Source organism: Sodiomyces alcalophilus (assembly GCF_042370955.1).
Source record: "Sodiomyces alcalophilus JCM 7366 unplaced genomic scaffold ACRALscaffold_2, whole genome shotgun sequence".
NCBI lineage: Eukaryota > Fungi > Ascomycota > Sordariomycetes > Glomerellales > Plectosphaerellaceae > Sodiomyces > Sodiomyces alcalophilus.
Window position 1 is genome coordinate 4,542,430 of NW_027263533.1, and position 20,544 is coordinate 4,562,973.

The window sequence follows — 20,544 nt, forward strand, 5'->3', positions numbered from 1 at the left end:
ATAGCATGGTTTTGCCTGGTTGTAATGGAACGACTCTTTGCTGCCTCGGTCCATAAGGTAACTGCCTTACCTACCTTGTCTGCCGAAGGTACTGTTAACCTCCCATGGGAAAGGGGAATGAGACCTGCATGAGGTCAGTTGCTTCCATCCTGCAACATGACGTGATAGCCGGAGACGTGCGTTCCCTTCGTCCGGGAGCAAAACAAGGAATACTGCTTAGCCCTGCGTCTTATGGGCACTCGGCTGCGAGACGTAGCATGGAGCCTGAAACAGGTTACTGCTAGCAATGCAATGATGCAAGAACAGGCTGGCGATGATGACAACGGCATCCCTATAAAGGCTTCCCCAGTTAGTTGTAAGAGGCGGCACGGAACTGCCACGCATCGATAGTTGATCCTTGCTACTACGAAGAGCTGGCGTGGTCTAGGGTCATGTTCCGGAGTGAAGCGTGCAAGGAGAACCAATCCAGTTCTCTGGTCCATCCATGTTTTGCTATGCTGCATCTAACAGACATTCGTGGCCCTCTTACATTCATGACAACGTGACAAGATTCATCCGACCATGCTCCTCTTGCGACCTCTCATCCGCACGTCCTCCAGTTTCCGCAGAACCGAAGTGGCCTGCTTCGCCGGTAAAGCGCCCCGGTAACCCTCCAGCACCTCGGGGAAGAGCACCTCGGCACGCGGGTGTGTGCTTCCAAAGGCACGCTCCAGCACGTACAAGTCGACCGCACGGTCCTCGTCGGACGAACTCTGGGAGGCAAGTCCGAAATCGATGAGGATGACGTCGCCGTCCAGTGACGCCTTGGTGTTTGAGTCGTCAGCAGTCGTCTCTGCTCGCGAGTCCGTAGTGGTAGTGGGTGGGGTGGGCCGTAACATCATGTTGCTCGTTGTCAGGTCACCGTGCACGATGCCAGCCTTGTGGAGCTTGCCGACGACGGTTCCGATGCTTCTCATCAGGGACTTGAGGGGGCCATCCTGCTGTATCCTCTGTCCCGCCTCGACTCCGTTTTCTTCTTCTTCATCATCCTGGCTCCTCTTTCCAACTGTTCCCTTGTCGTTCTGGTTCTCTTTTTCCTGGCCCGCGGCCACCTCCTGTTGCTGCTTCTGTTGATGTGTGCTGTCACCGTCCGCCTTCTCCTCTGATATCCTGCTGCCTAGGGAAGCCACTTTTCGGGCGACCTCGGTTCGTGACCGGGACGAGGCGGTGGGGTGCCTCTCGGCGAGCCAGGTGTTGATGGCGACGCGGACGGGATCACCGGAGATCCATTCGAGCATGAGCCAGCCGGCGGCATCGTCGAGGGCGAGGACGTTGGGGACGGGAACGGCTTCGCGACGGCACCGGTAGAGGATGCGGGCTTCGGCGAGAATGCGTGCACGAGTGAGGCGGGCGTCTAGGATCGGGTGGCGGTAGGGCTTGGAGGGCCGGTACTTGAGAGCCGCGGGGCGGGAAGGGTGGAGGTGGATCGTTTTGTAGATGCGGCCTTCGGCGCCTTGGGCGAGAAGAGTTGGCGGGGTCGAGGCGTGGGCAAGGACAAGTGGGAGCGGGAAGGACGAGGCGGGAGCATTGGTTGGTAGTAGTTGTGTCGCCATTCTTTCGTTCTTTCGCTGTATATTCGTGAGAGGATATTATGTGTAATGTCTCATACGCTGTTCTTTATACGGCTGATGCAAATATGCCTTCCTGGAGTTGAAAACTGGTAAAGCGATGGTATGAATCAAGTTTGATGAGAGCTTCAAGTTTATCGCCAAGAATTTTGGAGGGGTTGAACCAAGGCGGGGCAAATGTGCCTGACACTTCTGGGCTGACCGTTATCCAGTTACCAGTTGGCGCCAGCCAGGCCATTGACGATCCCACTTTTTGCACGGCCCGACGATTTCCCGATGTATTACTCATCTTGGTCCCCACCCCACACCCCTGGCTCAATGGATTTTCCCCTCTCGGAAGGTCAACCGAAATTCCTCCCGGGACCCTTTCGTCTCCTTTCTTCCCATCCAACCCACAAGTCTCGGCCAACCCGTTGTTCATTGTTCACCCATTATTCAACTCGGACCGGGCAAACAGCATTGTTTGTTCGCACATGGTTCAACAGCCCGCAAGTAACAGGGAGCATGCGTGCTACTAAGCAATCCGCGGACAGGAACCCGTCGGAGATGAAATGATGTCTCCATGAGACGACCAGGGACAGGAGAAAGATCTTCCTCATGGTCCAGGCGCAAGAGACAATAAAGCCGATGACAGTCGGAATGAGGCACGGCCAGGGAGAGAACGCAAAAGTATCACCAGTATGCTAATGGCACAGCACTTCTCATAACACGCGAGACGTATGACTGAAAGTCGTCCACAAAAACCGTATCGCCATGGTATTGCAACTGACCCGATCCTCGGTATTGTTTATTGTCCATGTATGCGCCTCTTAATTTTTTGTCCTGCTCAATGGCCAGCAACATATTCTCTGGATTCGTTCAGACACTTCTCGAAATCGTCCGTCGTACCTCGGATGAGAGTACTCCTCGGATGAACGACCTCCATACACATGCATATGCAGGTGTATGGGTGTTCAAGTTGAAACTCGTGCCAGTCGAGAAGTTGCGTACGTGAGGGCTGGATGGAAATCCAGAAAGCGAATGCGACCGCGTGGACAACCGACGCCGCATAGATCGCCCCTTGCCACTCTTCCATCTGGCTTCTTTGGTGTCGAAATCGACACACCAACACACGTCGTCTTCCCGCACTTTATCTCGAGACTTGACCAGCCCTTCTTGGCCCACCCACCACCACTCAGTCTCAGCACCAACCCCCGCATAGTTAGCTCGGTTCCCCCGTCAGCAACCTCTTTCACACCTCTTTCGGGCTCTCCATGCGTCCAAGGACCCGAGGGGAGTAGGACCCGGGTGAGTGCACTGTCTGTCCTTTGCGAACTTGGTGATGCGCCACCATCCCAAACTCGTGGGCAGGCAGGCAGACAACGTTGAAGCAAGGGAGCGGGGATGCGCGATGCTGCGGTTGGCTGCTTATTCGGTTCGCTCCCTACCCTGCGCGTTGGCGCGGGCATTGCAGTGCCTGTAAGGTGGTGTGGTCCTTGTGTGCCTTTTCTGTGGTCCATCTCTCGTTGTCTACTTCTCGATCTTGCCTTCTCCTTTGTTTATCTTGTTTATCGACTTGATTCTTCCAGCAATAAGCCACGTCAAGCATCTCCGGCCTTGTAAAATTACGACCCACGACGGGAAAGAAAACACACCTATTATTCCGACCAGGGACAGGAGATTTGTTACGCCCGAGTCCTAGTCACATGTATTGTCTGTATTATCACCGCCGCCACTGTCATAATCTGCTTCTCACCATGGCACGGCTTCACGCCGTGCTCGTCGCCTTTTCCTGTGGCTTTCGAACGGCAATGGCTCAGGAAGAACACCAAATTGGCGCCATAGAACTCTTGCCCAACGGGCTATTCCCTCGCTTCCTCGACTACAGCCCAAAACTGGTACGCCGCGACGGCCCACCGTGCAGCCCCGGCCACCATAGATGTAAGACCGGCGTCTTGACAACGACGAGCCCTCTTGTCGCGACACGTAGGACTAACCGAGTGACTTGGCGCGACAGGCATCGACGTGGGAGAAGATGGGTTCTGCTGCCGAAATGACCAATATTGCTACATCAGGCCTGGCGGTGAACCTGGCTGTTGCGCGATCGGCTCGCTCTGTGATTCAAAGTGCGACGCCACGGCGTACCAATGTACGACCACCATCACCACATCCGGCACGACTACGACCTCCTCGGCTTGTTGCGGCCGGAGCTGCCCGACCACGAGCTTCTTCCAATGCGAGGCCGAGTACGGCGGGAATTGCTGCCCTCACGGAGCCACGTGCGCCTCAGGCGGCCTGTGTCGCATGACCATGTCGACAACACCCAGTGCCATCGTTACCCCGATCGACCCCGGTTGCACCGCGACGACCCAGCGAGCCTGTCCCGACCAAGAAGGGTGCTGCGACGAGTGGATGCACTGCACCGAGATTGACGGGACCCGCGGCTGCCGCCCGGGCAACCCATCGAACGGATACACCTTCGTGCCTGACCCCGACGCGGCGGACGACGATACGGGCGGGAGTGAAGGATTGTCAACCGGCGCCAGGGCCGGGATCGGCGCCGGTGTCACTGTGGGAGCCTGCGCTATTATTGGCGCCATCGCCTGGTTCTTTTTCTTCAGGCGCAGGCGGCATCAACAGGAGCAAGAGGACCAAGGGTCCGGGCAACCACAACACCAGGATCGCCGCTCGTCCCACCCCGTCTCTGGTTTGGTATCGCCCCATCACCTTCGCGGTTACGCCTTCACAAACGATCGCACTCCTGGCGGCAGCGCGCAGGCCATGTCGGACGTTGCGACGGACATATCGCGTCCCACACGCCGGCGCGGCTTGACGCAAGACTATTTCGGCCCGGATGCCGTCGCGGGACCCTTTACCGAGACGGCAGCCATGTCGCCCGCCACGTCCCCCGGCGTGCTCGACCGCGGCGTGCCACTGACGGCGCAGTCGCCAAACGACATCACGGCGCCCGTGGAAATCGACTCGCAGGTTTCGCCACTTCCCTACAACGATGACGTTGCCAGCCCAGCGGTTGCGCCCGTCTGGGCATCGCCGCGACCTTCGCCGGCGGTGGCTGAGAGTCGTTACGAACTATACGGCACTGAGGTATCGCCAGACCGTTACTCACAACAGCAATCGCCGGGGCCATTATCGCCGTGGTCGCCAATATTGACACCCCAAAGCACAAGGGATGCGTCGGAGTCGGAGCATCGGCCTCCAGCAGGTTCATGAGGGAGTAGCATCTAGAGTCGAGTGGAAGATGATTGTATTAGCGAATCTATTTCATAAATTGGAGTTCTTCTCAAAGCAAATCGTTCAGAATGCACCATTGAGACACCCCGGCGGGTCTCCGCAAACTCGTGGATGACGACCTTGAACTCGCATGTGTGGGAGTTTGGATGCCAGAGGAGAAAGGTCAAAATAGATCATATTATACTCGCCTGGACCAGTAAGCTGCAGGCAAGATCAAGACTTTTTCATCCTTTTTTTTTAACACAAAAGTGTGCAGAACTCCAAGTCCATCCCTGTCCAAGTTGTTGCAATCCGACCGGCCGAAAAAAAAGACAAACACCTGATGCCATCCTAAACACCTGTGAACGGACGTAGAAGGAATGTGGAAAGACAAAAGCCACCGCAGGAACAACAGACCAGAGGGGGAACGATAGACACTGAAAAGGAAATAGAAGCCAGTTCCTCGACCCAGCAAAGTCTTGTGTCCTCGTCCGATCCCCTCCCTCTCCTCTTAATAAGCTCACAAAACACCACCGAAAGGAGTACAAGTGCGCAAATCCCTGACCAGGTCCTCAACACTGCTGAGGTGCCGGCTGAGCAGCTCCTGCTTCTCCTCGGTGGTGAGGGTGTTGTCGCTCTCGCTTCCGGCGCGGGCCCTACCTCCGCCGGCGGAAGAGGGGAGGCGCGCGTGGCCCTGACGGGGCCCGTTGCCGCGGAAGGCGCCGGCGAGCTTGCTGGGGCTCCGCTGGAGCATGGCGGGGACGGAGGCGCGGGCATCGGCGGAGGGGATGGACGGGACCTCGGGCATGAGGTAGAAGTAGAGGAACTCGACGAGCTTGAGCTTGACGTCGCGCGGGGTGGAGCGGGACTTGAAGAGGGAGGTGACGGTGAGGAGGCCGTCGAGGGCCTCGAAGGTGCGGGTGTTGGAGGGGGTGTCGATGAGGGCCACGACGAGGGTGAGGAGGGTGGCGGATTGGATGGCCGGGCAGTTGACGGGTTCGAGGAGGTCAAGGAGGAGCTGGGAGACGCACGGTCTTGGTTAGTTTAGATTCAACTCGCTTGTTTTCTTGGACGTCTGTTTGACGTTTCCTGCTTTCTTTTTTCTTTTCTTCGCATTCCGGGCTTGTCTCGGGAGTCGCTTACGTTCATGTTCTGCTCTCTCGAGAAAAGAGCCTTGCTAGGCGGGTGAAGGAGGAGGACACCCTGGATGGTGTCGAGAGCACTGAGGATGAGGAGATCGTTCTGCCCATCTGCGCTCTTCGCCATGAGGCGGTCGAGAGTGTTGATGAGGCGCAGGGCGACGTTCCACTCGAACCCTTCCTGAAGTTTGAAGAACTCTCGAAAGGCCGGGTCGCCAGTGAGTTCGCTCAGAGTTTTGTGACTGCCGCGGCTATCGTCGTCGTCATCGTCGTTGCCGTTGTCCATTTCGGTGCCAGCGTTCTGTTGGTTTCCGTCGTTTGGATCGCCAAGGGAGGAAAGCTTGCTATCCGAGCGCTTATGGTGGTGCGCTTTCGTCGGGGAGGAAGAGGGCGGCGGCGCAGGGGCAGAAAGGCATATCTGGGCGAGGAGGCCTTCGACTTGGCGCAGGCCCTTGCGGATCTTGGGCCCGTCGTAGGATGAAAGGCTGTCAAAGGCGAGGGAGAGCAGGGCTTCCATTGTTGATGATATCGGGGGTTCGTGGGGGTAAGTTGATGCGCAACTGGGTATCACAAAAGAAGACAAAAGACAAGGATGAAGGACAAAGGACAGAAGAAGCGAGACACCGAGGCGTCGATGTTGATGTCGATGGCGATAACAATGCGGAATATGGAGGAAGAAGTCCCTCTTCTTTTTCCGATAGAGCAAAACTGTTAATACAAATGATGAGAAGAATAAAGGCGCCTACACTTGCTGGCTTGTGCTCCTCTCTCTCTCCTTTCTCTCACTCGGATATCATACAACGCGCGAAGAGTAGAAGAGGTGAGAGGAGTACGCAAGATGGCGATAAGGACCAGGCGGGAAGGGACGTGATGGAGACTCTATCGTAAGCCTCGAGGACGGGGGGAGCTGCAGCTAGGTGAGGTAGGGTACATAGGTGCAGCTTTAGGAGTTATTCGAAGAGATGTTTGGCTTCGTTGCGATTGGGCAGTTGGGGCTGCCACGGCAACCGGCAGAACCTAGGGACTGGAGATGGACCCTGTGGGGCGGACTAGCGCGGCTCTAGAAGGTCTCCAGCCACAGAGCTGCGCTTACTAAGCCAGTTTCCCGCCGGTGAGGCTTGTGCGCTGGAGTACATACCTAGATGAAACAACATAATAATTAGGACTCGTGAAGTCCCGAACCACAACTCCTCACAACGCCCTCCCAGAACTGTGCAAGGTTATGAGATTATATGCATAGCACAGGCGAATAGTACAAGATGCTTAGTTTCAATTTTCAGCTCATGTGGCATCACCGGGCAATCAAACAGGAACCCAAAGTCTGGTTGAACCAGTGGGGACCCTGGAAGCACGCCTAAGACTTTGGGTTGCAAGCCCCTGGGGAAACACAACCTCGCCGCTATGCAAGATGAGATGGGGATGTCTGCTCTGACAGGCATTGCTGAGACACACTAGGATAACAGTATATTTTATATTTCTCTTAAAATCTTGGTGTTTGGGGAATTCCCTTTGCTCTTGTTGAAATCTTGCGTTTCCGAGTTTCTCTACCCGTCCTTCTACTCTCTCTCGTCTTCTCTGCCAACTGATGCCAGTCCAAAGGAAGGCACTGAACATTCTCTCCGTCTTTGACTATACCTGACTTTATAAAGCTCGATTCGCATTTGCCCACTTCACTTCCAGGTAAACGACCCTGGTATTCAGAACCTCTGGGCGGCGCCACTGAAGTGAACAGGACAGCCATCAATTCTCACTTCCCGTACCTCAGGCTACGGTACCTAGGCCAGCTATATGGTACACTGGGTACGTCAAATCGACAAATCGACAGCTCCTGGGCCCACACAATGACGTCGATCCACAATGGAAGCAATGCAGCGGCGGCTCCTGCAACGACCTTCATGTCACCCCGAGTAGCTCCAATCAGAATACCCCACAGAAGCCGTACCGGTACTTCAGGTCTCCAACTCAGGCCGCGACCATCTGGACATTCCTACCCCGTGACCTTTCCGACCTCTCCCACGCAACACCATCCCGACCATACTATCACGGACATTCCGAGTCTTTCTTCAACCTCACCCTCACCTCCGACTTCTCCCCCCCCGCCGGCATCGAAAGCCATCCACCAACTGTTGGCGGCATTACCAACATCACCCTCCAGGCGCCAACGTTACCCATTCTCGCAACCAATCCCGCTTTGCTGCCTGCTCGAAGTACGTGTTATCTGTGCGACGCACTCCATTGCTGCCGCCACCCCATCCTTACTATTGTTGTCTTCTCTCTGGGCCCCTTTGGAATTCGTCATTGGTCTTTTCCCTGTCTTATCCCTGGCTCTCCTTTAGCTCCGCAGTTTTCTTTGTTGTCTCATTCCTTCCCCGGTCCTTGCCCTCCTTGGTCACATGTGAGTACCTCGCACAAGGCTCTGCACATTGTTCTTCCCCTTAACCCCACCTGTTCTCCCTTGCCCGTCTACCTTAGTTGGTCCCCTCCGATCTTCCCATCATCCTACTTAGTATTGTTCACATTGTCTTTCTTGCTCCCTTCACTTCCCCTGGCTCTAACGTACTGTCCACACCCCCGCCACGTTCCCTGTTACCGAAAGTCATGAGCGGAAATCGGCAGACAACCGGCACTGCACTTTCTCTTGTCGTTGGAACCAACCTTGATGCTGATCACTAGATGCTTGTCTTCAAGTCTTCACGATTCGGTTATCCCGCGCCTGCTGCCTGTCAGACCATTCAACCCGACCCTGGCCCGGCAGCTGTGACATCTTCGTCGCCAGGCTCCTCTTATTCGCATTGTCAGGATCTTTCCGATTCAGCACCAACTCGTTCTGGCAAGTCACGGCTTCCGGCCGTATCTACACCATACCGTGACAAGGCAACCCTGGCCTTCTTCGATCGACCCAAATCCTCGCGACTCGAATCTGCGACCATGCCACCCTCTCCCACTACAAATACCTCCCCGACCCTCCCCCCGTCGACCCTCAATAACCCGCCGCTCGCCTCTCCCAAAGCTATCCCGCCACGGACCTCATCCACCGGTGCCGTTCCCCCTGTCCAGCCGCCCCTCAGATCCGCCCTCCGACCGGTTTCGGAAGGCAACTGGTTCGCCCAGACCCAACATCTAAGCCGCTCTCCCCCATCTTCACCGGACCACGTCACCGACATCAACAAAACCCCAGACACGTCCTTCACCGTCACCATGCAGCCGCCGCCACCGCCGGACCCCAACCGCTACGCGATCGAGAATATCAATGTCACAAGCAAGAGGCCTTGGCCCGAAGAGAAAGAGAAGGTCCTCAACGGTCCATATGACTACCTCATGGCTCAGCCGGGCAAGGATTTCCGCTCCCAGTTGATCAACGCCTTTAACGCCCTGCTGGACGTGCCGGAGGAGAGTCTTGCCGTCATCAACAAGGTCGTCGCCATGCTGCACACTGCTAGCCTGCTCATCGACGATGTCGAGGACTCGAGCTCCTTGCGACGCAGCTTACCCGTTGCCCATAATATTTTCGGTGTGCCCCAGACCATCAACTCGGCCAACTACGTCTACTTCTGCGCCCTGCGCGAGATCCAAAAGCTGAACAACCCCACCGCCATCGATATCTTCACCGAGGAGCTTGTCAACCTGCACCGTGGCCAGGGCATGGACCTCTACTGGCGGGACACCCTGACCTGTCCCACCGAGGACGACTACCTCGAGATGGTCGGTAACAAGACCGGAGGCCTCTTTCGCCTCGGCGTCAAACTGATGCAGGCCGAGTCGAGCGTCGCCCTGGACTGCACGCCCTTGGTCAACCTCTTCGGCCTGGTCTTCCAGATCCGCGACGACTACATGAACCTGAGCAGCAGCGAGTACTCCCACAACAAGGGGTTGTGCGAGGACCTGACTGAGGGCAAGTTCAGCTTCCCCGTCATCCACTCCATCCGTTCCGACCCGGGCAACCTGCAGCTCATCAACATCTTAGGCCAAAAGACCGCCGATGTTGAGGTCAAACGCTACGCCGTCGCCTACATGGAGCGTACCGGCTCTTTCGAGTATACCCGCCAGGTGGTTTCTGTCCTCGTCGCCCGTGCCCGCAAGCTTGTCGACGAGATTGATGCTGGCCGGGGCATCACCACCGGCTTGCACGCCATTCTCGACAAGATGTCCATCTAGGATTCGGCGGCCTTGCTTGTTCGACTGTTGGTTATTATACTGGCTCTACACATTCAGGCGATGACCCTGTCGTTTCCACATCGGCTGCAGCTCTTTTTCGCCCGACGGAAAGGTTGACTCTAGGGAGGAACGAACCAAGAAGACGATGGGTGGAGGGTCATCTCCTGGAACGAAGCCCTGGCGCGCGGGAGTGTGAGGAACAAACCAGCAATAAGTGCTTCCCCTGCCCAATATCGGGCTGCTGGGGAACCTACACGTCTTCTCATGTAACACGAAATGTGTGACCGAGTAGTCTCCCAGCCTATTCGTCGAGGAGAACGGGACGGGATCGGTCCTGCTGTTCACAGAGACCGAGCTCTTCACCGTTTGACCGAAAAAAGAGCTGCACCTAACGGAAGGAAGTCACGCAGGTCAATGACGATGGAATGAGTCCTTGAAGACGAGTTGCCCGAGACCAAGAATGTACGGACTTTGGCTATTGATACTCGAGCCTATGGCATCGGTGAATACTTGCAGCGAAGCGGTTTGGTTCATTTCAGAAGCAGCAGTAGCGTTCAAGATACCTCTGGTTTGCTTTGATCTTTTGTAAGCTATATGCAGTCGCTACTTCATATGACCAGTCGCTAGGGGACTCTTCGTAGCGAGGACAAATGCCATGTATATGACAAACACCCAGCTAGCACGGCCATATGGTTGGATTATCCCAATTCTTGCCCTACGACCGATGAAGACATACAACGGACAAAAGACAAAAGCTACGAGTAGGCGTAGGCAACCCAAAGAAATAGCAAGTCGTATCACGTGTCCATAGGATTGTGTGTCACATTTCCATCATGTCGGACTCTTCGCCTTACGCTCCATTACCAATACGCTATGAATCTCCATTGCTCGTGGTCACGCGCCTTTTCACGAGTCTCACCCATCTCCGACGCCGCCACTCCCCGCGCCTACCTTCGCCGTCTTCCCCTTCCTCCCAGCTTAGCAGCGGCATGGTCCTCCCCTTTGTACCGCCCCTGAAGCTGCCCGTCATGGACGCGCCAATCCTGGAAAAGTCCACCACCCCGCCGCGGCCCTCGTCAGGTCCACCACCCGCATCTCCGCCCAGACCCGCCTGGGCCTCCCGCTCGTCGTACATGTCGTAAACCCAGCGCTCGCCTTCGGTCTCGACTTCGACGCCGGTGATGATGCGCTCCTCGACCCACTCTCGGCTCCAGAGGTCGAGGGCCCATTTCTTCTCGCTCCACTCCCAGCCGTCGGGCGGCAGGACGTCCTCGAAGAAGCGGCTACCGCGGGGTCGCTGGCCGGCGATGCGCGGGGCGGACAAGGGATCGTAGGGCGACGGGGAGAAGAGCCAGGGCTCCCACTCGGCCGAGGTGGCGCTGGCGCGCTGGAGCTCGAAGATTTCCACCTCGCGGGTCTCGGGGGCCGAGTCGAGGATGATGTCGGAGGCCGCGAAGGCGCGGAGGCGCGAGGCGGCGCGGCGCTGGTGCGGGGCGATGTGGGTCTCGTGGGCGCGGGCGAGGGACGGGGCCAGGGCTGGGTGGGAGCTCAGGAAGACGAACCAGCCTGCGGCGAGGAAGAGGAGGCGCCAGGGGATGAGGGAGGCGGTGATGGTGAGGAGAAGAGCGGCGAGGGTGAGGCCGAGGAAGAGGGCGGAAGAGAGGGATTCGTCGGAGAAGTTGGTCAGGGGTTGGAGGAGGGCGACGACGCTGTCGTGGAGGTTGGAGAAGTCGTCCATGCAGTTTTGCAGGTCGCGGATGTTGTGGAAGAAGTCCTTGGACAGTTCCTTGGCGGGACGGACAGTCGGGGCCGGGGCCAGCGGTGGGCCCCGCGGCGAGTAGCCCATGGACTGCTCGGAGGAGAGGGTCCCATGGGGCGGGGCCGGGTGGCGGGCCAGGAACGCCGGGATCAGGACGGCGAGGAGGAGGGCGGCGGCGGGCAGGGCGGCGAGAAGGTATGGGTCCAGGCAGACGAAGGTGTAGATAGAGAGGACGGAGAGTGTACAGGTGGGGTGGTGCCAGGTGAGGAGGCGGACCACGCGGTCTTGGAACTGGAAGACGACTCCGATGCGCGCGTTGAACCGGCGGAAGTTATTGGACATGGTGGTGAGGTTGAAGTTGGGCCGCTCGGTCGGGTTCGGCGCTTTGTCCTGGGGAAATCCCCCAGAGGACGCATCGTCGCTGGCGGGCATGGCGGCCTCGGATTCGGGTATCACTTGGTGTAGGAACCTGTAGAAGGAGGTGGTCAGCTATTGCTTGCATCTATGGTTTGCCATTCGGTAGGGGTCACGGGCGATTGGTAAAGTAGGACAATCCCTGATAGCAGGGTAAAGGGATGGACGTACTTCTCAACCAAGCGGTCCTGGATAGTAGTCCTGCCCAGGGATGCGACGCGGTCTCGCAGGCCTTTAGGACCGGTTAGGAGCGGCCAGTCGCTGGCGTCCGGGTCTTGGCCTGGCGGCTGTGGTCCGTTGGTCTCCTGCTCGGCCGTCTCCTGTGGAGGGTTGAAGAGGTCGGCGATGTACTCGTCCATTGTCTGGAATTGAGGGTATCGGGTATTGAATTTCGGTGAATTCGGCTGGAATTTTTGAGCGGGGTCGTCGAAGAATGGTAAATGCTCCCTATGTCATCTTCTCGGCCCAGTGAGACACCTATCTCTGGAGGAGTCGTTTTGCCAGCTACTGTACGGAAGCTTGATGTCGACCTATGGTCATCGATGGAAAGAGCCGTCCGACATTGCAGCGTGTTAGGGCGACGGTTTGAAACGAGAACAAACCGAAGACCTACGCGAATGATACTTGCAGGTGCCGAAGATGCATGTGATGGGAGTATTGTAAGCCGGTCGTTGACATCATGGCTTGGGAGAGACGTTAGTCATGTGACTATAGGCATGACTCTTACGTGGGGACGAATTATGTGGTGTGAGTACGTAATATCCCAGTCTGCCTACCTAGCCACCACAGCCACAGCTACACAGCTGGTTCTGGAGCGATGGGAATTCCATCCCTACATGAACAGCGAGTTGTCGAACACGGCATATTTGCAACGTGATTAACCATGAGCCCACCTGATCTTGCAGTGTACCTATCCATGTAGTTTGCTGCGGATTGACTTGAACGCCAGGAAGTCGTGGCACGGAGCCATGCCGCTTTTGTGATGGCCGGTCGATTCGAGGAACGGCTTCACTTGTTGTCAAGAAAGGGCTATTGTCTTTTTTGGTTCTCTGCTCTGCTTACTGATCAACCGTAGCAGGAAGGCTCTGATGGGACATTCCCCTAAATATATTCCGAGCAACGATATGCATAGATACGATATATACTGGGCATCCCTTTTTGACGGCCGCCTCGCAGTGACCTCCTCTCCTGGAACTCCACAATACACAGGTAGCATAGCAGCCGTACCTACCGAGCAATCACAGCGAGTCAGATGAAGCTCAAAAGCAAAGATGTGCCGGTATTGCAACGTGGAGGAATACGGGAATACGACATCACATAAGAGGAGCCTATACTCTTCCATATCCGCTCGTCGCCTGTCGGAACGAGTTGTGTAGGAATTGACAGAAAATGCACGAATGTCACCAGAACAACAATGTTGCATTTGGCCGCTGCATGACCTCAGTCTCCGGGAAGCCCCGGTTGAGGTCGTCACTCAAGACGTTCCAAAGCGGGTACGAAATCGATCACTTGTTCCTTTGCACCAGAGGTTCACGAGTCACTTTTTGTCTCTCACTGTTTGTTGCTATCCAGTCGCCAGGGCGATGTTGCCCCATCACGATGCGTCCAGTGGTCGCTAAGCCCGCGGCGGTAGGACATGAGGATGCAGGGGACAACGAGGAAGCTGCGTCAAGATTGCATGCGATTCGCTGCCGAGGATTCGAGTTGCAGAGCAGAGGTCTCCTTTATGTCTTGGAGGAGCACAGATATTTGGCATACCCCTACTCGATCTCTGGCATCCATTAACTTCAGATAGACTAGCAGGCCAAGGCGGATTGTCGCGTACGGAATTAACAGGGTATTCTGGGGTGAAGTCTGAAGCACTTGATTTAAGGACGTCCAGATAAAACAAGTCAAAACAAGGCCATTAAACCTCGACGTCTGGCTGCCTGTCCGTCGGTCGCCTTTGTCGATTTCACTCCAAAAAGATCTAATAAATTGGGCAAAATACTTGCACAGAACGACCCGATGGAAGACAGCGAGGGAGAGAATGACATGTGTGTACCTGCATACGATGCGTACCGTACCTTGCGATGCCATTTCTCTTGTACCCAACAAGTTCAACTTGTCTACCTTATTAGGGGACCAGCCCAGTGCACGTAATAATTACTCCACCAAGTACTTCCTACGAAGTACATGGACAGACAGGTACCTTAGAAGTACCTAGAGAGGAAAAGCCCCAGCCATCTGTTCTACGTACTGTCTGTGGCTGGTGAATGGCCGTCGACCCGTGGGCCGACACTTTAGTGCGCCCCGACTGTTGCAGCGTGACTGTTGCAGGGGCGGGCTCCACAGAAACCTCCCCTTTCTGGCCGTGACTTGTTGAGGTAGGTACACTGTACATACTTTGAAGTAATTAGTACACTCCGTTTAAGCAGTAAAAGAACGGCAGGACCACCTGCATCGTTCTTTCTTCCACGACAAAACAAGCACAAGCAACTTCTCTTCCCCCCTAATAAAACCATCCATTCATTCTCTGTTCCCTGAGATAGAAAAACGCAGGGCAGGCCACTGTCGCGTTGCTTTGTTCCGTTCCTATCTATACCCTCGACGATTCTCCTTGTCTTCGGTCGCGTCCGGAATGAGGTAGCCTTTCGAATGCACTCAGCTCCCTGACCGGACTGAGTTGTTGGCTGGCTGTACGATTCTCCCGTTCCCGTCCTTCGCCAGACCGCATCTTTCAGGACGACCACGATCACGACCACGACTACGACTACGATTACGACCACCCATCTCCCCTTTCTCATGACCCTTACGGAGTCATTCTTGCTACCACATGGTGAAAGAGCACAGAGGTCCAGCTGGCCCTAGACCAGCTAACTTGTCCCCGACTAGACGGTGCGCCGATTTCCCCTTCATTGCCTTGACAATGCTCACCTATCAACCGCTTTACTTTGTAACCCCATTCATCGGCTCCTTGCCTCGAAGAATATCGACCCTTCTTTGTGCCCACTTTGGTCCTCGCATCCTTGATACGCTAACCCTTTTTCTTGTATGAACAATAGGGACTTCACGGCTACCACGAGGAACACAACGAACGCATCGCCCGTTAAAGGATTCTCTTTGGACGTACCAATGCTCAGCGCCTCGGCCTCCAATAATCAGTCACTCTTCTCCTTCAATGGGAGGAATGGCGACTCGCAACCTACGACTGAACCAACGGGGTCCTTCGACTTCCTGCCCTCGGTGAGCTTTGACGATCTTCAGACAAGCCTCGAGTCCGCCTCGAACGAATTCAAACTGGCCCAGTTCCCTTCTCCGACTGGTCGAGGCAGTATTCTCGACTCACAAGACCGAGACGGCCCCGCCGCCAACATGGCCGACAAGCCTAATTCCGACTTTCGATCCGGCCCCGGCTCCACGTCAACCTCGTCGACCAACAATACATCCACTCGGCCTGGCGGCCCCCCACCTGTCTCTCGCCCGGGCAGGTCTGGCTCAATCTTGCGGAGACCTAGCACGTCCAGCCGGCAACCCAGCATCTCGTCCACAGTCTCCGGCTTCTCTGCAGCAGGTGACAACACCTCGGCCGGACCCGCCACCACGAGAACTCGTCGGCAGAGCCACTACCCCCCGGTGTCGAGTACCAACATTGGCAAGCCGCCTAGGAAATCCATTGGCCCGGGTGTCATCGATGGAGACTATTCGATCCGTACGGGTCAGAAGAGGAGGCCCAGTCTCATATCCAATCATGGAACCGGCACAGAGTCAACGCGGAGTTCTCTGGATGCCAATGTCGGGTTGGGGCTCGGCGCCACACGGAACTCTTCCAGCACGACCGTGTCTAATTCGCGTACGGCTAAGGCCAGGTCTGTGGGCCAGCCATTGCCACGAAACAACTCGGCGAGCCTAACGGCAAGCAACATGCTCACTCCCGACCACACCAATCGCCTCTCCGCGATTTCACCGCGATCCCCCAGAGTCGCCGGCAGGGGCAGCACTGCTGCCCCTGGCTCGGCCCAGTCCGCAGCAAACCTGAAACGCGCAACCATAATGCCCGGCATGCCCATACTCCCTCACCCGCCTGTCGCAACGGGTCTAGGTGCCAGAACCATCAGCCCTACAGACACACGTCGGATGAAACGCATGTCGATGCACCAACCCCAAATCCTGGACCGTCTGGCCAACGCACACGCCCCTCCGGGCCCCGATGGCCGCGAACAGTCAAGGTCGCCGTCCATGATACCGCGCAAAGCGTCTGCCACTCCTTCCTCGTCACGAACCACCCCGGATATCAACAGAAAATCACACCAGTCCGTCACATCAGCCGGGTCCTCCCTCTTTGCCCACAATTCTGTGCGGGTATCGACCGGTCCTGTGCAGCCGCGGCTGTCGACATCTGGATCTACCTCACGTCTACCGACCCCGAGGACGCTTCCCACGCACGCCCATAACAGCATGGTAGCCGAAGACCACGAGGACGTCCCTCCTGTCCCTGCAATACCGAAAGCATACGAGTCTCCGAAAGATACCTCGGCTGATCCATACTTCCTGGACAAGCGGAAGGCCACTCTGGCGGCTGACGCTATCAGTATTCATAGCAACTCCACCGGGAGCTTCTCCATCCCTTCTGGGGCCGAGGCCAGCGGCAAGGTCAGACGGAAGGCAAGTACCCGGAAGTCAACCACCGCTGCAGTGCTGGAGTCTGAAAAGAAATCTGCCCTCTCCCAAGCAAAAAGACACCCCGGAAGCCTACGCCTGCCGCCCATTACAGTCGGGCCTCTGAATCCCTCTACCGCTGCCCGAGTCGCCGCTCTGCAGGAGCAGGGCCAGTCCGAACGGAATCTGAGCCCACCAGCATCCCGGGTGATGGCCAAGACCCCGTCCACGCCAATGACCGCGTCCCGGAGCACGTTCTTTTCCAGGAATTTCCAAGATGGCCACACGGAGCCGCTTCATTTTCGGAGTAGCAGCACTTTGCATCATTCCCGCCTTGACAGCGCCTCGGGTGCCGGCGGTACAAGCTCATCCGAGTCGATCATGGGTTTTGGATCCGAGGCGCCCAGCCGCAAGCCTAGCATGTCTCCCTTCTTGTCCTCCTCCCTGCCCAGAAACGGCCCCGAATCGGAGTTTATCGGGAGACCCAAGACGGGCGACATTGGCAACGTGACCGAGTCGATTCTAGATTCGAGACCCCAGCAGAAGCCCTTCGGTCCGCGGGCGCCGAAACTAGCCAAGTCAAGGACCAAGTCGCCACCTCCTGCCTCGGACCCTGAGGAACCACCAACGCCATCGTCGATGAGCTCATTGCGAAGAAAGCTGAGCCTGTCGTGGAAGAGGGGGACGTCGAAGAACGGGACCAACACCAACCCTTCTGGTGCCGCGGATATGGCCGAGCTGGCCAAGCAAGAGAGCATGCCGCCCCCTCGCGTGCCCATCTCGGCAACTGTCGGAAACCTGGATTTGATGCAAGCTCACAGCTCTCATACGTCTATCCAATCCTCGGGGACTTATTTGGAAAGCCGAAGGCGGAAGAGTTCGGCGGCCGGACCGCACATTCATGGTCACGACAGGACAAAGAGCGAGACTCTGGCCCAGAACGGCAGTCCTCGAAAGGAGCCAGCGAACGGCCCCGCGGCGGCGGACCGCCAAGTCGTCGCGCCGCGCAACGCATCTGTCATGCACAGGATCATTCGTCCGAAAGCGTCTTCCGCCTCCATACGACAGCAAGATCCCTGGACGGCAGAGCTCGACAAAGACGACCTGATCGCGGAGGAAGAAATGAGAAAGATGGGCTCGAGGAGGAAGGAAACTGAAATCGCGGCGAGGTCCCTCGATTCACTGAGAAAACGCGCGACGCCTAAGGAGCGTGTCGGCCCGGCAGAAGCGGTCAGGATAGCCATGCTCAATGTGTACGAGCGAGGTGAGATCATGGACTACGACGACGTCTACTTTTGCGGCACGCAGAACGCGAAAAAGGTCGTCGGCGACCTCCAATCGGACAAGCCCAACTTTGGGTATGATGACGACCGCGGCGATTATACCATCGTCCCGGGGGATCATCTCTCCTACCGGTATGAGATTATCGACGTATTAGGAAAGGGGAGCTTCGGCCAGGTGGTCCGTTGTATCGACCACAAGTTGGGTGTTCTGGTTGCCGTCAAGATTATTCGCAACAAGAAGAGGTTCCACCAGCAGGCTCTCGTCGAAGTCAACATTCTGCAGAAAATCCGCGAATGGGTGAGTGGGCGCGAAAGAGAGGGGGGGAGAGAGGCACCACTGAAAGCTGCAGTCGCTAATACATCGCAGGATCCCAAAAATAAGCACAGCATGGTCCATTTCACACACAGCTTCTACTTCCGGGGACATCTCTGTATCTGCACAGAGCTCCTCGATATGAACCTCTACGAGTTCATCAAGGTCAACTCGTTCCGCGGCTTCTCCCTGAAGCTTATCCGGCGGTTCACCAAACAGATGCTGAGCTCGCTGAATATGTTGAAGAAACAAAAGGTCATTCACTGCGACTTGAAGCCCGAAAACATCTTGTTGCGGCACCCTCTCCGCACCGAGATTAAGGTCATCGACTTCGGATCGAGCTGTTTCGAGAACGAGAAGGTGTATACGTATATCCAGTCGCGCTTTTACCGTTCTCCAGAAGTCATCCTCGGCATGTCATACGGGTTACCCATCGACATGTGGAGTTTGGGCTGTATTCTTGCCGAACTCTACACGGGGGTACCGATCTTCCCCGGTGAGAACGAGCAGGAGCAGCTGGCATGCATCATGGAGGTCTTCGGTCCGCCAGAGAAGCATTTGATTGAGAAGAGCACAAGAAAAAAGCTCTTCTTCGATTCCATGGGCAAACCACGTCTGACCGTGTCGTCCAAAGGTCGTAGGCGCCGCCCGTCATCCAAAACGCTGCAACAAGCGCTCAAGTGCGACGACGACCCGTTCCTCGACTTCATTGCGAGATGTCTGCGATGGGATCCGGACCGTCGCCTCAAGCCTGAGGACGCCATCTACCATGAGTTTGTTACTGGCAGGAAGACGGGCGTACCACTGCCGCGAGTTCCGGCTCGAGATAGCTCTCCCATCAAGCGCCACGATACCATCTCGGCACCCAGGCCGCTACCCGAGCCTCCCGGGGCGGGCGGCAGGAGTAACGGGCCGTCACTGCGGCCTCGTGATACCACCGGGATCAGTCCCCATAAACCCGTCTCGGGTCCCGGGCGCCGGCAATCCGGAGCCAACGGTGCACTGCATGTAACATCGGCGAAGCGCACCAGTACTGGGCCTGGTGGCACTACTCCCGGAACGAGCCACCTCCCGCGAGCCGCTGGTAGAACCGTGAGCGCCAAACAAGACCTGGCCTCGGCAGGGGCGGCTGCAGCTATGAGTCGACGAGCATAAGAGATATGACTAGCACAGAATGCCTATACTTCTCCAAGTTACAAAATACCCTTGACATTTGTCACTTACCATGCGTTCTCACACCGGCTCATCCTAGCCGCCAAGGGAGATCGAAAATGGACTGCGGATGGCGTGACATGGGGGTAATCCCGATGCCTGCGGCGCCATGTAATGGACGGGGAGTTTTTTCTTCTTCTTTTTTATTTGTCTTTCCATTGAGTTTTGGCAGATAGCTCTCGTCACGATACGATGACTAGTATTCCAGCATTAACAAACACACACCGCTATAGAGAAGAGGAACGAGATACCGACGGAAAGTTTTGCCGAGGAGTAGATGAAGTAGCCCAGGGGTTTTCGGAGTGTGTTTTCTGGGCTCTGTCTGTCCGATGCCGTATAGAGGAGGTGCAACGACGTCAAGTTGGGGTTCAGTTCTGAATCTTGTGCTTTTGTTTCCATCATTATGCTTGCTAACTGGTCATGGCGGGCGCGGTTAAGGCATTCGAGAGGCAGGGGGCATTTCGATTCCACTTTCTGGTTCCTTTGGGCCGTTTCATTGGCAAAACCATTCGAGTTTACATGGTAGCCTGCCTATATATATACATAAAGAGGCCCGTTATTCCGACTATAGCACTTGGTTATTCCGACTATAGTTCAGATATAGATACAACGTAGACCCTTCGGACCTAGGGTCATAAACTAAACCACTCTAACGTCTTTTTATTAAGTTAGATTAATTCGATCGCTCGGACTTAATTAACGGATAGCTCGTTTATTCGAACGAAGCTAATAGTAGCAGTAGCAGTAACTCCTTTCTTCTTCTTCTTCTTCTTCTTCGTCGTCGTCGTCGTCCTGATTAGAACTACAGTCGGAA

At 56.2% G+C, this 20,544-nt stretch overlaps 9 protein-coding genes across 9 annotated transcripts; 4 read left to right on the forward strand and 5 right to left on the reverse strand.

Moving 5' to 3' along the window:
* Window positions 1-5: 5 nt before the first annotated feature.
* On the forward strand, window positions 6-507 carry ACRALDRAFT_2017633 (uncharacterized protein; the record flags this gene model as incomplete). The annotated part of the gene is made up of 5 exons (XM_071019891.1): window positions 6-48; window positions 123-133; window positions 169-352; window positions 391-441; window positions 470-507. The coding sequence occupies 5 exons, from the start codon at window positions 6-8 to the stop codon at window positions 505-507; spliced, it is 327 nt and encodes a 108-aa protein (XP_070877742.1).
* Window positions 297-1,682, reverse strand: ACRALDRAFT_1061847 (uncharacterized protein). Its single transcript, XM_071016492.1, has one exon. It carries the CDS (start codon window positions 1,590-1,592, stop codon window positions 552-554), a length of 1,041 nt encoding a protein of 346 aa, XP_070877743.1. The 5' UTR covers window positions 1,593-1,682; the 3' UTR covers window positions 297-551.
* A 1,661-nt stretch (window positions 1,683-3,343) lies between these two features.
* ACRALDRAFT_1080436 (uncharacterized protein) lies at window positions 3,344-4,986 on the forward strand (the record flags this gene model as incomplete). The annotated part of the gene is made up of 2 exons (XM_071019015.1): window positions 3,344-3,484; window positions 3,714-4,986. 2 exons carry the CDS (start codon window positions 3,344-3,346, stop codon window positions 4,815-4,817), a joined length of 1,245 nt encoding a protein of 414 aa, XP_070877744.1. The 3' UTR covers window positions 4,818-4,986.
* Window positions 4,987-5,063: 77 nt separating this feature from the next.
* Window positions 5,064-6,755, reverse strand: ACRALDRAFT_1080437 (uncharacterized protein). The gene is made up of 2 exons (XM_071019016.1): window positions 5,961-6,755; window positions 5,064-5,835 (listed from the first exon to the last, which is right to left on the reverse strand). The coding sequence occupies exons 1-2, from the start codon at window positions 6,471-6,473 to the stop codon at window positions 5,338-5,340; spliced, it is 1,011 nt and encodes a 336-aa protein (XP_070877745.1). The 5' UTR covers window positions 6,474-6,755; the 3' UTR covers window positions 5,064-5,337.
* A 2,129-nt stretch (window positions 6,756-8,884) lies between these two features.
* Window positions 8,885-10,111, forward strand: ACRALDRAFT_1068963 (uncharacterized protein; the record flags this gene model as incomplete). Its single annotated transcript, XM_071017619.1, has 1 exon — window positions 8,885-10,111. One exon carries the CDS (start codon window positions 8,885-8,887, stop codon window positions 10,109-10,111), a length of 1,227 nt encoding a protein of 408 aa, XP_070877746.1.
* Window positions 10,112-10,156: 45 nt separating this feature from the next.
* Window positions 10,157-10,946, reverse strand: ACRALDRAFT_2017638 (uncharacterized protein; the record flags this gene model as incomplete). Its single annotated transcript, XM_071019892.1, has 7 exons — window positions 10,157-10,288; window positions 10,317-10,361; window positions 10,397-10,445; window positions 10,475-10,499; window positions 10,531-10,714; window positions 10,760-10,826; window positions 10,936-10,946. The coding sequence occupies 7 exons, from the start codon at window positions 10,944-10,946 to the stop codon at window positions 10,157-10,159; spliced, it is 513 nt and encodes a 170-aa protein (XP_070877747.1).
* A 36-nt stretch (window positions 10,947-10,982) lies between these two features.
* Window positions 10,983-12,643, reverse strand: ACRALDRAFT_2040841 (uncharacterized protein; the record flags this gene model as incomplete). The annotated part of the gene is made up of 2 exons (XM_071021097.1): window positions 10,983-12,339; window positions 12,456-12,643. 2 exons carry the CDS (start codon window positions 12,641-12,643, stop codon window positions 10,983-10,985), a joined length of 1,545 nt encoding a protein of 514 aa, XP_070877748.1.
* Window positions 12,644-14,758: 2,115 nt separating this feature from the next.
* On the forward strand, window positions 14,759-20,380 carry ACRALDRAFT_1075194 (uncharacterized protein). The gene is made up of 2 exons (XM_071018343.1): window positions 14,759-15,161; window positions 15,329-20,380. The coding sequence occupies exons 1-2, from the start codon at window positions 15,100-15,102 to the stop codon at window positions 19,671-19,673; spliced, it is 4,407 nt and encodes a 1,468-aa protein (XP_070877749.1). The 5' UTR covers window positions 14,759-15,099; the 3' UTR covers window positions 19,674-20,380.
* On the reverse strand, window positions 19,712-20,227 carry ACRALDRAFT_207861 (uncharacterized protein; the record flags this gene model as incomplete). Its single annotated transcript, XM_071022339.1, has 4 exons — window positions 19,712-19,737; window positions 19,796-19,881; window positions 19,954-20,136; window positions 20,202-20,227. The coding sequence occupies 4 exons, from the start codon at window positions 20,225-20,227 to the stop codon at window positions 19,712-19,714; spliced, it is 321 nt and encodes a 106-aa protein (XP_070877750.1).
* Window positions 20,381-20,544: the final 164 nt, after the last annotated feature.